At 41.4% G+C, this 15,043-nt stretch overlaps 1 protein-coding gene across 4 annotated transcripts in view; it reads right to left on the bottom strand.

The window, feature by feature from the left end:
- CCDC148 (coiled-coil domain containing 148) overlaps positions 1–15,043 on the bottom strand; it is a 171,744-nt gene that overhangs the window by 79,167 nt on the left and 77,534 nt on the right. For all 4 annotated transcript variants that reach the window (XM_077319991.1, XM_077319993.1, XM_077319994.1 and 1 more), the window contains exons 9-10: positions 14,715–14,853; positions 10,835–11,041 (exon numbers count right to left, since the gene is read on the bottom strand). In XM_077319991.1, coding sequence (XP_077176106.1) covers positions 10,835–11,041; positions 14,715–14,853 — 346 coding nt within the window. The remainder of the gene's footprint in view (positions 1–10,834; positions 11,042–14,714; positions 14,854–15,043) is intronic.

Here is a 15,043-nt window from a genome sequence, read left to right as displayed (position 1 = left end):
GCAAGAGTCTTCTCCAGCACCAGAGTTCAAAAGCTTCAATTCTTTGACACTCGGCCTTCCTTATGATCCAACTTTCGCAGCCATACATTGCAACTGGGAATACCATAGCCTTGACTAAACGCACTTTTGTTGGCAGGGTGATGTCTCTGCTTTTTAGGATGCTGTCTAGATTTGCCATAGCTTTCCTCCACAGGAGCAAGCGTCTTTTAATTTCTTTGCTGCAGTCCCCATCTGCAGTGATCTTGGAGCCCAGGAAAATAAAATCTATCACATATTTTAATAGTTACTTGGTATTTTAATAATTTCGGTAAAATATCCAATTCTTTATTATTTTATTATTTTTAACATTTTATCTAGTTGGACATTTTCATTGTGCTTTGTATTGTTGCTATGTTTTCTTTTCTTTGAATGATGCAATAAAGACTGATAAGCAGAAAAAACATCATATTGCAGGTTCAAGAGGAGACTCTGACAACTTGGTGCCATTCTAGGTCCTTCCATTAGGCCAGGTGTGTCAGGGGCCCTGATGTCAATGGACATCTGAAGAGCCACAGTTTGGCCAACTCTGCATCTCTTCAGAAATCTCATCAAGTAGAAAGCAAAAGAGAGATATTTTGATAACATGGACATATTAACAGTCCTGTTGCATTTCTGCTCTTCAAAGGTGGCAAGTAGGCTTGTGCGCTTCAGCTGCCAAAGCAGCTGTTCAGTGCCATGGGGGGGGGGAAGTGGCGACCCAGCACCTGCACACAGGGGCAGAGTTCTGCGTCTGTGTGCATGCACTGACTGGCATGCTGGCGCCAACACCGCTCCTCCCCCGGCGCCACGATGCTGGCTGCTTCGGGCTCTAACGGCCCCTTCAGTGGCCAAAGCGCACAAGCCTAGACTGGCAAAGGTGGAGAGGGATTACCATGACAGCATGGTGTAGTGGTTAAGAGCAGCAAACTCTAATCTGGAGAACTGATTCCCCACACCTCCACAGGAAGCCTGTTGGAGGACCTTGGGCCAGTCAAAGTTCTTGCAGAACTCCCTCAATCCCCTACTTCACAAGATGTCTATTGTGGAGAGAGGAAGAGAAGGCGATTGTGAACTGCTTTGAGTCTCAAACACAGCTCCTCTTTTTCTTCTACTATGCTGCATACTGAAAGGTATTTTATAGATAGTTTCCAGCTCTCAATTCTGTAATCTAGAGGGATGCCATATGGTCATGTTAATTTACTTTAGTTTTGCTTCTCAAGGTATTACACAATTTATCCTTAGAGGAATTTAGTTTCATTACAAGCTTGTCCTGAATTCTACTGCAAGTTATCTTGAATTAAGGATGTATCCAATCATTTCTTTAGTTTGAATTCCATTAAAGTGGTGCTGTTCTAATCCTTCCCTCTTGACAAGCAGGTCCTCTTAGTAAATTTTAGGCATGTAACCAAACCACCTTATTACTTTTATTTATTAAGTAATATTTTATAAGCTCTCAGGGTTTGCCTGCTCCCGTAGCACGCATTTAATCACAGGTTTTACATTGTTCACCATAACCAAGCCGGTTTTTCAGAAATGATTGTTCTACATTAGAAGTTACATGGCCTCTATGATAACTACAGGCCTTTCTCATGTAATTACTGGTCCTACAAATTATGTAGGTCACAGTCTTGATCTGGCATTTTGTTCTGGACAAGAGGAATCAGATCTGAGGGTTGAGTAACTGATGATGGTTCCTTTGTCATGGACAGATCACTCCTTATTTAGGCTTAGATTTACAGGAATGCCAAAATTCTGCAGGAGTAAGGGATCCATTAAAATGATCTGTCCTCAGAGCCAGATGAATCAGAATGGCTCCAAGGAATTTTCTTGTTGATATGGCTGGTGGTCCTGTCGATGCCTTGGTTGACCTCTGGCATGCGTAAATGACTTGATAAAATTGCTCCCAGTCTTACAAGTTCCATCTTTGAGCATGATAATTGCACAAAGGGGGTGGCTGGAAAACTGCAAGCTTTCTTAGGGGAGGCAAATAGTTTAGATCCTTTCCAAACTGGGTTTCAGCCTGGATGTGAAACTAAAATAGCCTTGGTCACTCTGGAGGCTGACTTTCACCAAGAACCAAAGAAGAGCTAGTTTTTATATCCCTTCACTTTACTCTACCTTAAGGAGTCTTAAAGCTGCTACAATCACATTCTTTTCTCACTACAACAAGTATCTTGTGAGGGTAGATGGGGCTGAGAGTTCTAAGGGAACAGTGAGTAGCTCAAAATTCCTCACTGTCCCTCTACTGCCCCAAAATTCCTCACTGGCTTCCCTGGATCCTTCCACTACCCCCAGCGGGGGCATATTGCCCACTTTGGGAAGCACTATTCTAGAGTTTGAGAATGTGTATAACTCTGTTGATTTTCTCTAGAGCAATGGTTCTCAACCTCCCTAATCCCGTGACCCTTTAATACAGTTCCTCATGTTGTGGTGACCCCCAGCCATAAAATTATGCAAGTGTTCTTTCACAGAAATCAAACCAAAACTGACCAATGCCATGAAGATCCATTGTTCATGATTGTATATAAATTGGTTTTTTCCCCAGGGTTTCTCAGTTCAGTTCTGCCTCTCGTCCCACCATGCCGATCTTGCTGTTTTCCGCTGCTCCAGGCAGACGAACACTGTATCTCAATTTACCCCACAAGGCTGTTGTGTAGATGGCGCCCCCCTGGCCAAGCTGCTTGCCCTGCCGCAACACCTGTGAAAGGGTAGTTCGATCCCCAAAGGGGTCCCAAACCGCAGGTTGGGAACCACTGATCTAGAGGGACAGACAGGATGTGACTCTGTGGATTCCTCTGGACTTCAAAGCAGCTTTCAGTACTACTGATCATGATATCTTTCTGGATGGATTTCTGCTTTAGTGTGCGATACTGTGGGAAATCAAAGTTGTGCTCAGTATTCAGAGCTTTTATTGCTTTATTTTTTAGTTTGGGCTTATTATATCTGCTTTTATTTCCCACTGTGTTGCTTAATTCACTTAAGGCCTTGTTTTTTAGTTTTATTGGCAGTTTTAGCCATTTTCTTTTTTCCTCCCTCTCTACTTCCTTCGTTAATTAAATAACAGAGGGGCGAGATATATAAAGAGTTAGACAACTGGTTTATTTTAGTCTAGTTTAGTTTGTCTCTTTGGAGGATTTAATCAGGCTGTGTTAAACTCCTCCAACGATAAGAAGTTTAATTCTGCCTGTGTGCTTTCTTTTGTATTTATTTGAGTTTTTGTTTATTTGAGTTGTATTAATTTTATTCCAGGTAAATAATCATAATTATAATTTTATAATATGTATAAATTTAAACTATTTGGGTAATCCAAATGCCCTGTAGTTTGTTTGTACATTACATTGTCTAAGGTGTTGTATCTTAGGTATTTTATTTTATAAATATTTTTTGTTTTATCTCTTGCCAGGGATTGATTGAAGATGCATTATAAAGTAGTAATTAAGTACCTTTTAAATGGTTTAGAAAATAGCACCACTAGATGGAGCCTTGGTGTATATAGGGAGTATTTTATAAGTTTTTGCTGTTTGGCCTTCCCAGTCTTCTTTACTTTGTGTGATTTAATGAATGAATTTAAATAAAATTAATATAATCAGGTAGGTTACTAGTAATTATAGGATTTTTAAAAATTATCTGCTACATACAGTTTTATTTTAATGCTTCTTTGGAACAGGTAGGGGGGGAAATGTCCACAGGGAGGAGGGATGGTTTTCTCCCAGTGAGTGCCTTTCTGGACCATCTATCTGAGAGAAACTGTTCTATGGTGGTTCTGGTCCTACCTGGAAAGTAGATTTCAGAAGGTAGTGTGGTAGGACAGCTTGTCCCCTGTGTTCTTTAACATCTACATGAAACAACTATGTAGACCATCTGAAGATTTGGGCTGGGTTGTCAATAATATCAGGATGACAGCTCTATTTTGCGATTCCACCTGATCCCAGGGAGACTGTAGAAAACCTGAACTCAGTACTTGAGGCAGCTTGGTGTGGACTTCTAATGTGGAGTTAGAAGTGCAGGCTTCTAATCTGGTGAGCTGGGTTTGATTCCACGCTGCCCCATATGCAACCAGCTGGGTGACCTTGGGCTTGCCACAGTACTGATAAAACTGTTCTGACCGAGCAGGAATATCAGGGCTCTCTCAGCCTCACCCACCTCACAGAGTGTCTGTTGTGGGGAGAGGAAAGAGAAGGCAATTGTAAGCCACTTTGAAACTCCTGTTAGAGAAAAGCGGCACATAAGTACCAACTTTTCTTTTTTAATTAACAGGTTTCTACAAAGCACTCATAAGTACTTATTAATAAGGTGAGTTGGGCAAACATATGAAAAAATCTCTTAGTTTTACGCAGGTTGTAGGTTTCTCAAGGTCATCTGACTGGCAAGACCAGATGGACCTCTGTTCTGATCCAACAGGTTTCTTACATGCTTATATAAAATGAAATCAGTCACATCGCTCTGAATTAAGCAATTCTATCCAGCTCCAATTTTAATGAAGCATTTGGACACATAGTCAAGACAAAAGCAATTTGTGTGCATTCACCTGCCATCATTCATAAATAAAAGTTGTTATTCATAGTTATCTTGCAGGGGAAAGTGAAAGCAATCCTGGAAACCTACTTACATGCATGCCACATCACTTTCAATTCCCTTCTCCAGACAGCAGCTTCATTGCAAAGTAGGATAAAAAAATACTTGAAGGATTCAAAAAGACACCCCGTGATGCACCTGCAGCAGAGGACCAATTTGGCTGCATAACTCTCTTAACAATCATTCAGGAAAAAATTATTTATTACTCTTGCCTTATTTAGTCACATACAGAACTAAATCTTTAATGGTTAACCCCACAGGACAAAGAATTGAGGAAATGGGGTTCAAATGTGCATTTTTGGCAGATGTTAGCGGATTGTGATCAATACTATGTTGCTATTTCTGAATATTGACTTCCCAGTACACTAGATGACTAATAAAGCTATTATACTCCTTTACCATTTAAAATAATGTATGATATATCTCTTTTATTTGTGTTCTACTGTATTCCCACAGTTGCTCTTAACTATGATTTTACAAAGGATGTTCACAATCTCCATCCCATTCACAGGGATGAGAACTGAAGGACTCTGTCCTCCATTTTAACCTTGATGAAGTTTAATGTACACATGAGATCTCCCAGGTATGTGATTTGATCAGAAATGAAGGTGTTGACTTGGCTTATGTGACCAAAACCTGACAGGAGGACTCAGACATCTCAAATAGCACTTTGTCTAAGTCCCAGTCGAGTGCACGGTCTTTCATCAATGCTGAAGTGGGGTATGGAGAGGGGTGTGCCAACTGTCCTTTCAGAATGCTTCTCCTTTTATAAGTTGCAGGTGCAGTCAATGACCACTTGTGCTTCTTAGTACCTCGTATTTGATTCCAGGAGCAGGCTAGAGATAGTCCTGGTATGCCATTCTAGTTTGTCCACAGTAGCCCTGGCTAAGCTGACAGAGCTGATTGCGGAGATTGCACTCTGGATCCAAAATCTTGTACTATGACAGAAGTCGTCAAACTGTGGCCCTCCAGATGTCCATGGACTACAATTCCCATGAGCCCCTGCCAGCATTTGCTGGCAGGGGCTCATGGGAATTATAGTCCATGGACATCTGGAGGGCTGCAGTTTGACTACCCCTGGTCTATGACATGCCAAGGCCTCCTTGACTGGTCCAGCTCAGGACTTCATGGCAAACATGGGACTGCCTTGATTGCACTGGGTCTGACAGATAAGAGGGGTCGTATGAGGGGATGACCTAGTAAGACAGTTGACACTGTAGCCTGTGCGACTGTCAGAACATTACTTGCTGAAACTGAAGATTATGACACATGCCTACTTCTGCAAGTGGCTGGGTGATCGAGCCCCAGGGATTAACGGATCCAGTATTTTATCTGGGGATTAGGCAGCAGTTATGTAGAGGCCTTGATATTAGCTTCAAATTCTAGTTTGAGGGGTGTTTTTGACAGAGCTGCTCCTTGGTGCCCTCCTGTTCAAGTAGTGGGTTGTTACTACTATGCTTTGTATCTCATTGTTCAATGCTCTGGAAGTAGCTGTGAAATTCCTGGGACTATTATTTGAGACTGTGGTAAAGTAGTTTAAGGTAAACAAGCTGTAATCCAGACACTATGGAGTTCATGACTCCATGATAAGGTAGAATATCTGGCTGATGCAATTAAGGTTTCTGTGGTAGATAAAGTTAAGCATGTCTTGTTAATAGATAAATAGATCATTGTTGTTTCTAGAAGCACCTTCCTTTAATTAATCTAGGTTGTAACCTGACGCCTTATCTAGATTCTGCCGATCTGTGCTACCAGAACTTCCAGACTAGACTAAAGTGCTTTCTACACAGGGCTGCCTTTGAAGATGTCCCAGAAACTTCAATTGGTGCAGAATGTGTAGGTATGCCAGACTCAGCTACCAATCCCTGGGAGCTCTGTGGAGAGTGGAGATGTCACTTACTGTTTAGAGATTGTAAAGTGTAATGACATCACTTTATACTTCAAAACAGAAATTGACGTTATGAATTTCAGGAATTAAAAAAAAACATTATGGTTTTCCATAGATTCCTAGACTGTCATGATGTCGCTTCCTATTCTGAAACCAGGAAGTATCTACATGCTGTTTCCACCTTCCCTCTCCAAGTTTCTCCCTGCTGCTACAATGAGCTTCACAGAGAACCTCACCAAGAGGTCCCCTATCATTACCAATTAAGTGGCAGCCCTAAGACTGTAGCAGCAATCTGGGTCAGCTGCTCAGAACAGTGCAACATCAACTACACAGGCTACCTCTTTTGTTTTTAGGCAAAACCTTGCTCGTTACCTTAACAGCCTTAGACTACAGTAAGGTGGCCAGATTTTAACATTGGTAAAGCAGGACATCATTGACCGGGGGGGGGGGGGTCTATATGGAGCAAAAAAAAGTTTCATAGAATGCATAGAACGCAAAAATAGTATTGTAATATATGTTTTTTAATTTCAACATAAGTACAATTTGCCAGGTAACCCCAGATGTCCCTCCAAAAGTGGGACACTCTGGTCACCTTAGACTAGAGCCCTATAAAACTGCATGTCCCAGTATATTCTCTTGTGCCACTTACCACTCTTCAGACAGCCTCCTCCTAGTAGTACCCTCTCTTATGATGTTCTATATAGCTACAGTGGAATCAGGGGTCTTTTTCATGGTGGTTCTGGACCTCAAGTCTGGCTTGCCAGAGTGGGTGACAAGGGTGCTTTTAATGGCTACATTTAGGATGAAAGATAAGACCATCTTTATTCCAGAGGTAAAGGATGATTTTTTTTTCTTCCAAGTTTGCTGATTCTACGAGTTTGAAATCTGGATGTTTTTAAAGTGGCAATCTGTATATTTTAATCTGTTTTAAATTTGTTAAGTGGACCAGGAATCTATGTCCTTGCAGCTTGGTCTCTGCATTCCACCAGGCTTATGGATGAAGCCTACAAACCTCATTAAGAAGCTGGCCTGTCTACACCAAAAATAAACTCAGCATTTAACAACAAACCATTTTACCTCTCCCTCCCTCTGACCAGAGAGAAGGCTGTGAGTTTCCTGTCTATTTGTGTCTACTGAAAGTGAACTACACTTGGCCAAGTTGAACTCATTCTTTTAAGAACTTTTCTTAATACTCTACGCCTAGGATTCCCAACCAGGGGTCCTCAGGAGTTCTGAAGGGGGTCTGTGTGAGCTCTGAAATGGCGTGGTATGGGCTGTCTTCTCAGCTCCTACTCTTCTTTTCGGACTATTTGAGGCAGAGCTGCCACAATAGTAATAAAGGTGGAGGGAGGGAGCAAAAGGAGGGCTAAGGGTGTGTACAATGATGTCACTTGGGGGGGCATGGCAGGGGGTGTGGCCAGCTGACATTAATTCCAGGGTTCCTCAAAGTCTGAAAAATTATTTCAGGGGCTTCTATGTGGTCAAAAGCTTGAAAAAGTCTGCTCTAGGCAAAGTTTTTCACTGGCAAAGCTGCAGTTCCACAACTTACATGGAATAGATTAAAGCAGTGGTCACCAACCATTTTATGACCGGGAACTGGTCAACACTTGGCAATTCTACTGAGGCCCGGGGAGGTGTAGTCTTTTGCTGAGGGACACCACCGGTGCCTGAGCCCCTGCTCCACTTGCTTTCCCGCCGGCTTGCTTTCCCCCGACTTCCACCCGCTGGGGGGCACTGCCAGCAGCAGCTGCGCAGTGCCACGCCGAGGGGAAGCCCCAGCCACGGCGGCTGCTGGAGAGCACCAAACGTGAGCCGGCAGCAGAGTGGCAGGGCAGCCCCCGAGGCAGCAGCTGGGGAGGTGGATGAGGAGGAGCCGCGGCCCAGTACCAACTGATCCACGGACCGATCCCAGTCCCTGGACCAGCAGTTGGGGACCACTGCATTAAAGGATTTAAACACTTGTCCACCATAATGGAACATAACTTTTTGATATATATCTTGAAGTGCAGTCCCAAATATGTAATATAGGCTTTATTTCCCACAGGCGATTGCAGTTTCTTTGCCCCCAAGTGGAGCCTCGTGCAAGGGAAAGGGAGAATTAACCCTTTAGAATCCATTATCAGTTTATGCACCACTTATAAGATTTAGAAGTGCAGTCAGTCACAGGGTGAAATCTAAAGATGGCATTCATTTGAAAAATATGACCTCTGTGCAGAAGAAGAGTCTTGCAGTTGCCAAATGCATGATCAGCCAGAATCAATAGACAGCCAGTAAACATACTTTGTCCTGGCAAGATTTCTGGATGCTTTAGTAAATGCTTCTGTCCTTTTACCCTGTATTAATCTGAATTTGTGTTTTCAATATATCACCAGAGTGCCTACTATATTGGCTTCTCCTGTAATAGGATTTAATGTGATGATGTAATGTATGTACATGTGAACCTAATAGTTTGTGATCATATACCCGTGTGGGTTGCAAGGAAGTGCAGAGGGAGGAGGGCGTAGAGAACATCTTATTCCTCACAAAGCCAGAGAGCTGCTCCAAGGCTTTTAATTGGTTAGCACCAGTTGAGCAGAGAAAGACTTGAGAGCTGAATCTGACTTCAGCCCTAACTGGGTAGAGTCTAATACTGACTGAGACCTTTCCCGCACCTGCATGTTGCTGCTGTTTCTTGGTGAGTTAAGTGCTTGTCTGATGCTCTGAATTTGAGGCACCCCTTCAGCAAAAAGGCATTTATTTCAGGGATTTCTTTAAAAATTTCAGATCTGACCCTCCCTACGTGTTCTGCACTTTCTTTATGGCCCTGTTGACATGTACTTCATTAGCAATTGAACCCCCTTTTTTCTGTTGTGCACATGTGCAGTGATGATATAACTTTGTAATGCTGCAAAAAAACCTGTATTCAGGGGAACAGCAATGGTAACTTCTTTTTTTGCATATGCAATAATGTTATAACATCATAACATTGTAAAAAAAAAAAGAAAACACACTGGTAGCTGTACAAGAAGTAAAGAGGGGTATGAAGAACCGAAAATAACTTCATGGATGCATAACTGCACAGACAAGGCTACATAAAACCTTGCTGCCTGCTTAGTTGCTATGTTATAGGGTAGCTATATTATACTGGGGAAAATCATGTTGTAACGTAACCAGCATTGTGCTTTTAAAAAAGATCAGAAAAGAAGAAAATTGACAAATAGAACTGCTCAGTTAGAAAGGGAGAGAAAAACAGAGGGAAAATCTTGCCTCTGAAGGAGGGAAGTGGGCTCGGTCGGCATATACCCCTTCCCCTTCTCTTCCCCACCATACTGCCCCTCCCAATAGTCTACCTATTTATCCCCAAGATTAATATGCAATTCCAGTCATTCTTTGAGTACATTTTACACACCTAAGGTTAATTCTGGAACCAATACACAAATACTTCGTATTACCTTTTCCCTCTTTCACTTGACAACTTCATTATTCCAGCCCCCTTGATATTTGGGCTGGGTAGGAAGATAAGTGAACATAGGCCAGGAAGTGCTATTCTAAAATAAAGTATCACAGGGGTCGATTAAGAAGCAAAAGTAAGAATATTTTAGCAAGAGGAAACACATTCATGCACATGATTTCACAGGTGTGAGTTCAACTGAAGCAAAAGAGGTCCATTAATAAAAAGTCTCAAACATACTAGAGAGAAAATTAAAAGTAAATTGTATGCAAATCTTCAAGCAAATCAAATGTATGTATGTATGTATGTATGTATGTATGTATTTATTTATATACCACCCTCCCCGAAGCTCAGGGCAGTTTACATGGATACAGGTAACATCATTTCTAGAACAACAAGGTGAATAACAACAATAACATAAACATAATAACAAAAACATTAAGGAATGGTGGAACTACAAGGAGCTTCAGCACAACTCTTACTGAGACCCAATATGTTGGCCCGATTCGTAGCAGTCGTAGTAGGGGGGGGACTAGGGGGCCAATTGGAATTGTTGGTTTAGGTCGACCCCAACCAAATGCCTGGCGGAGGAGCTCCCTTTTGCAGGCCCTGTCAAACTGTTTAGGTTCTATCAGGGCCCTGATCTCATCTGGGAGCTCATTCCACCAGGCGGGGGCCAGAATGGAGAAAGCTCTGGCCCTGGTTGAGATCAAGGATTTTCTTTTACCCAAAAGCATGCAATCTAAAACTGCTGTGTAGAAGAATTAGCAGCCAAGAGTATAAAGCAATCTGTATCCATTTCAGGGGGGGGGGAGCCCATATAAATGCTTAGTCTTAAGATTTTTTTTCTTCAGGCAAATATTGAACAAACCAGGATACAATTAGCAACACAGATTGATGTGTGGTTATGTAACTGAGCCTACCTTTTCTTTGAGATCCGCGCATATTTCCTGTTGTTTTCTTCTATTATTAGCCAACATGATTTCTGTCTCATGAGCAGCACAAGCTTCCTCAAAAGTCACTACTGCCTTCTGTGAAAATGATTTTCTAGCCTGGATCCAGCTGAACATCAGTGCTTTCAACTGATTCCAAGTGAACCGATAGTGGTCCCAAGCCATTTCATGAGCCACCTTAAAAAACACACACATAATTATCAACTCACAAATACTATAAACTGAATCCCAGAGCCATTTAAAAGGGAAGCCTGTAATGTTGGCAGAGTTTAAATGTGCAAAAAGGAGCAAGCGCTAAGGTGTTTAAAAGAATAAAATTTTGGAAGGGAAATAACTTTGTATAGAAAAAAAGGAGAGAGACCTAACTAATTGTCTGTTGTTCTGCATTATTACAATGCAATCCCACGTTCGTGAAAACAAACGAATGAACAAAAAATGCCCCAGTCACTGCAAAGTGCCATGGAGCTGATTGGGACATTTTTTTGTCCCTTCTGCTATGCAGTAGGTGGGAGAGGAGCTGAGCCTGGAAAACCTGACTCTTCCCCCTCCACATGGGCCTGGCCTGAGATAGGCCCCAATGACACCCGTAGCAGGGAAGGGAACAGCGGAAGAATCCGTGTTCCCATGCCACGGGGCAAACAAGGGCCTATCTTTTGGGGCCAGGGCCGGGCTGACGGCATCTGGAAGCAGGGATTAGCATTCTTTAATGAGAACCTCTCACATTTGGCCATCTGAATATTACAGTTCCTGAACTTCTTCAACCACAGATCTGCCATTTGCCACGTTTAGTTCTTATTCTAGCTATGCTAAATACACATCTCCTCCAATGCTCCCTATTGGATATCTGCACATCTGCATATGTTTTGTACATCCCCTGTCCAAATAGCATATCATACTTTGGGTTTCACCTTGGGTCACTTTAAGACATTTCTTTAACGGTGGCTGTTAATTTTTTTTTCCTTTTTGTCTGTTTTAGAAAGGCTTAGAAGCACAGTTCTTTTTAAAGTGCCCTTATTTTTCACGTGAGTGGCAAATTTTGTTGCTTTTGTTGCTTATGTTTAAAGCTACTTGTTCAGTTTTATTATTGCAGTCCTCAAACTGATTATGCCTATAGGGGTTTGGGGGCTGATATTAGACTGTGCCTGAGCCGTGAGGTGATCAACACCTTCTGATAACATCGCCATATTTTGAGATCTGCCTGATTTTAGACTGGCCCAGTTGGTCTCTGTGTGGGGAATGAGTTTGGTTGTTAATTATTACAGCCATCTGTAATATTGTGGAGTTTTAGAGTTATATTTTATATTGTTGATGTTGTTTTATGGATTGGATCTGTATTTTACATATCTGTAAACTGCTGAAAGCAAGTTCGCTGAGAGCAGCAGTTATATAAATCCAAATAATAAATAAATAATAAATAAAAATATGCCTCTTCATGTTGGTTGATTACTTCAGTTAGACACAGTGTACCTTGTGCTTCAGTTTGAGACACAGTATTTTCATAAACCTTTGGCAAATTTATTAAAATGAACACAACTAAATCCTGTTCTCAGATTTCTTTCCCAGCACTTCTGAACTATCCCGTTAGACTAAGCCATGTTGCCTAAGTGATCATGCAAGTTCCCTTTCTCTGGCATTTTAATGATAAAAAGACTTTTTTGCCAATAGAGTTGGCTTTTCAGAAGGGAATGAACATACAGCCATTCTAATTCCAATCAGATTGCTTTTGTGGTTCGCATTTGAATCATCCTTAACAACTCTTTGTCAGTCAACCAGGGTTGCTCTTCCCTTCTCATTATCAGAATCCTAGGTCCTTTGTCTTGGCTGCTTGTCATTCCCTGGTCATGGATCTCTACTGGAATGTCACAATCATGTCTCAAGCAAGTGGTTTTTCATTCTCTCCTTCCAAATCAGGGAGTTGCCTTCAGTAAGCCTATCCAGTAGGTAGTTATTCAGAGTATTGCAGAAAACAGGCATTTTCTCTTTCTTCTTCTTTGCTTATCAAAAGTGGTCTTATTTTGCAGACTGAATACCCATGCTGGGCTCAGAACCCTATTAGAAGAGTTTAAATATGCAGCAAAGAGGTGCAGGACACTAAGATGCTTTACAAAAAAGTTTCTTCTGAATTTATTCTGTCTGTTGAGGCAAGCAAGGAGAACTGTGCTCAATGGAGTAGAAAATCTCCTATTAAACCAACCAGGACATTGGAGGAGATTATTCTTATTCTTTGTTGTTGTTGTTAGTTGCGAAGTCGTGTCCAACCCATTGAGACCCCATGGACAATGAACCTCCAGGCCTTCCTGTCCTCTACCATTCCCCATTTAAGCTCACCCCAACTGCTTCAGTGACTCCATCCAGGCACCTCATTATCTGTAGTCTCCAGCCTTCTTCTTTTGCCCTCAATCGCTCCCAGCATTAGGCTCTTCTCCAGGGAGTCCTTCCTTCTCATGAAGTGGACAAAGTTCTTTTCTAGCTATGCTAAATTCACATCTCCTCCAATGCTCCCTGTAGGTTATTCTTCATATGTTTTAGAAACATAATATAGATCATGCATATTTCAACATTTTTAACCCAAATACAAATGGGTCTCCTCACAGCAGTCTCTCCACCACTTAATCCAAAATACAGTGTTACTTCCAAAAGGTCACATCCATAAGGAACCAAAGGAATGAAAAAGCATTATCCACAGAGAAGAGCATGACGGCAGTTCTCTTTCCGGAGTAATCTCATGGAAAAATTCAACTAGCCACAAAAATTAAAATAAACTTGTGTGGTTTCACAATAGAAAAATCAAGATAAAAATAGTGATGCGGCAATATGCTTGTACCTGTTATCTGCATATTTTACTGTTTAAGAGTGAATTGATGTTGCTGGGGCATCAGAGCTTTGGGAATGAGGAGGGATATAAATTAAAACTGACACACTCAATTGAAGACATACATACAGCTAACTTAAACTACAATCTCATAATTTTTGCTGTTTACAATTATTTTTAAAACCCGTATATGAATAAAGCATTTATTTGGGATACTCAGTGGTTTAAATGTTGGGCAATTAGATTAGCCAGCTTGGTGTAGACGTTCAAGCTTGGTGTAGAGGTTCAAAAAGTTCAAGAAGCTGGAAGGCCAAGGTTCTCAAATGTCTACTGCCTAACCTACTTAAAGGGTGATTACAGTAGGAAAATGTTGGAATTTCAGTCAGCAAGTAATTTGGCAAAGTCAGCCTTGAATGGCTGTTGTTAAGCTATTTAAGCAGTTGAGGTGCACCATTGTTCTCATTAGTGCATTTAATGGTCAGTGGAAGAATCAAACCACATTCCTGGGAGATCTCTTTGTTTAAGCTGGGCTCCCACCCACTTCCTGTTTCTTCAGGAAGAGAAAGAACAGATCAGTGTGTCCTTTGCAGAAGCAAGCAAGCAGACTCCATTAGGTTTAGCTCTCTCTCCATCTGCTGATAGGTAGGCATATAGTCTGCTTGAACCAGCCTTAGGGGCTTGTAATGTATTTTCTTTGTATTCTTTGTATTTGTATTCTTTGTATCTTTTAAGCGTTTGTACTCTGCTTCAGTAAGGAGACTGAAGCCGATGAATATGATATATGTTCTGTAAATAATCATGCAGTAAATACTGTATATTTTAAACCTCAAAGTGCTGAGTCTGGATCTGTGTTTCATCCACCAAGGTAACTAATAACAACATATTTTCAGAACGCTCCGTTACTCTGCAGCTCTAATTTGCTGGGAGGACCAAGGACCGAGTCTAGTCCAAAAGTCAGAAAACAGAGAATAGAACTATATTGGAAATGTAATCTGACTGTCACAATAATCCAATAAAATGATCAATATTACCACTTACTAGATTTTGCCTAGTCTTGTGAGGAAGAAGTTTCTGCAACATATCTAAGTAGAGTGTTCTTCTACCTTGAAGGCCACTTGCGTATTGACCAACCACCACCGTATAAACCCAGAGATCTTCCTCACACAGTGGAAAATTGCTGTAATAGCAGTAAGGGAAAAACCAAATGATAATTTTTAGCATAAAATAGATTAAAATACAAATAATACTCTGCTGCCTTTAAAATTGATTAATCCTAACATTATGGGAGGATATAATGGTATTCTGCTCTGGAAGAATGAAAACACAAGCGACTTTATACCTTCTTGCACCTGTTTTTAAGAGCAGAG

Source organism: Paroedura picta, chromosome 2 (assembly GCF_049243985.1).
Source record: "Paroedura picta isolate Pp20150507F chromosome 2, Ppicta_v3.0, whole genome shotgun sequence".
Classification (NCBI taxonomy): Eukaryota; Metazoa; Chordata; class Lepidosauria; order Squamata; family Gekkonidae; genus Paroedura; species Paroedura picta.
This window is presented reverse-complemented; position numbering and strand designations above follow the sequence as displayed.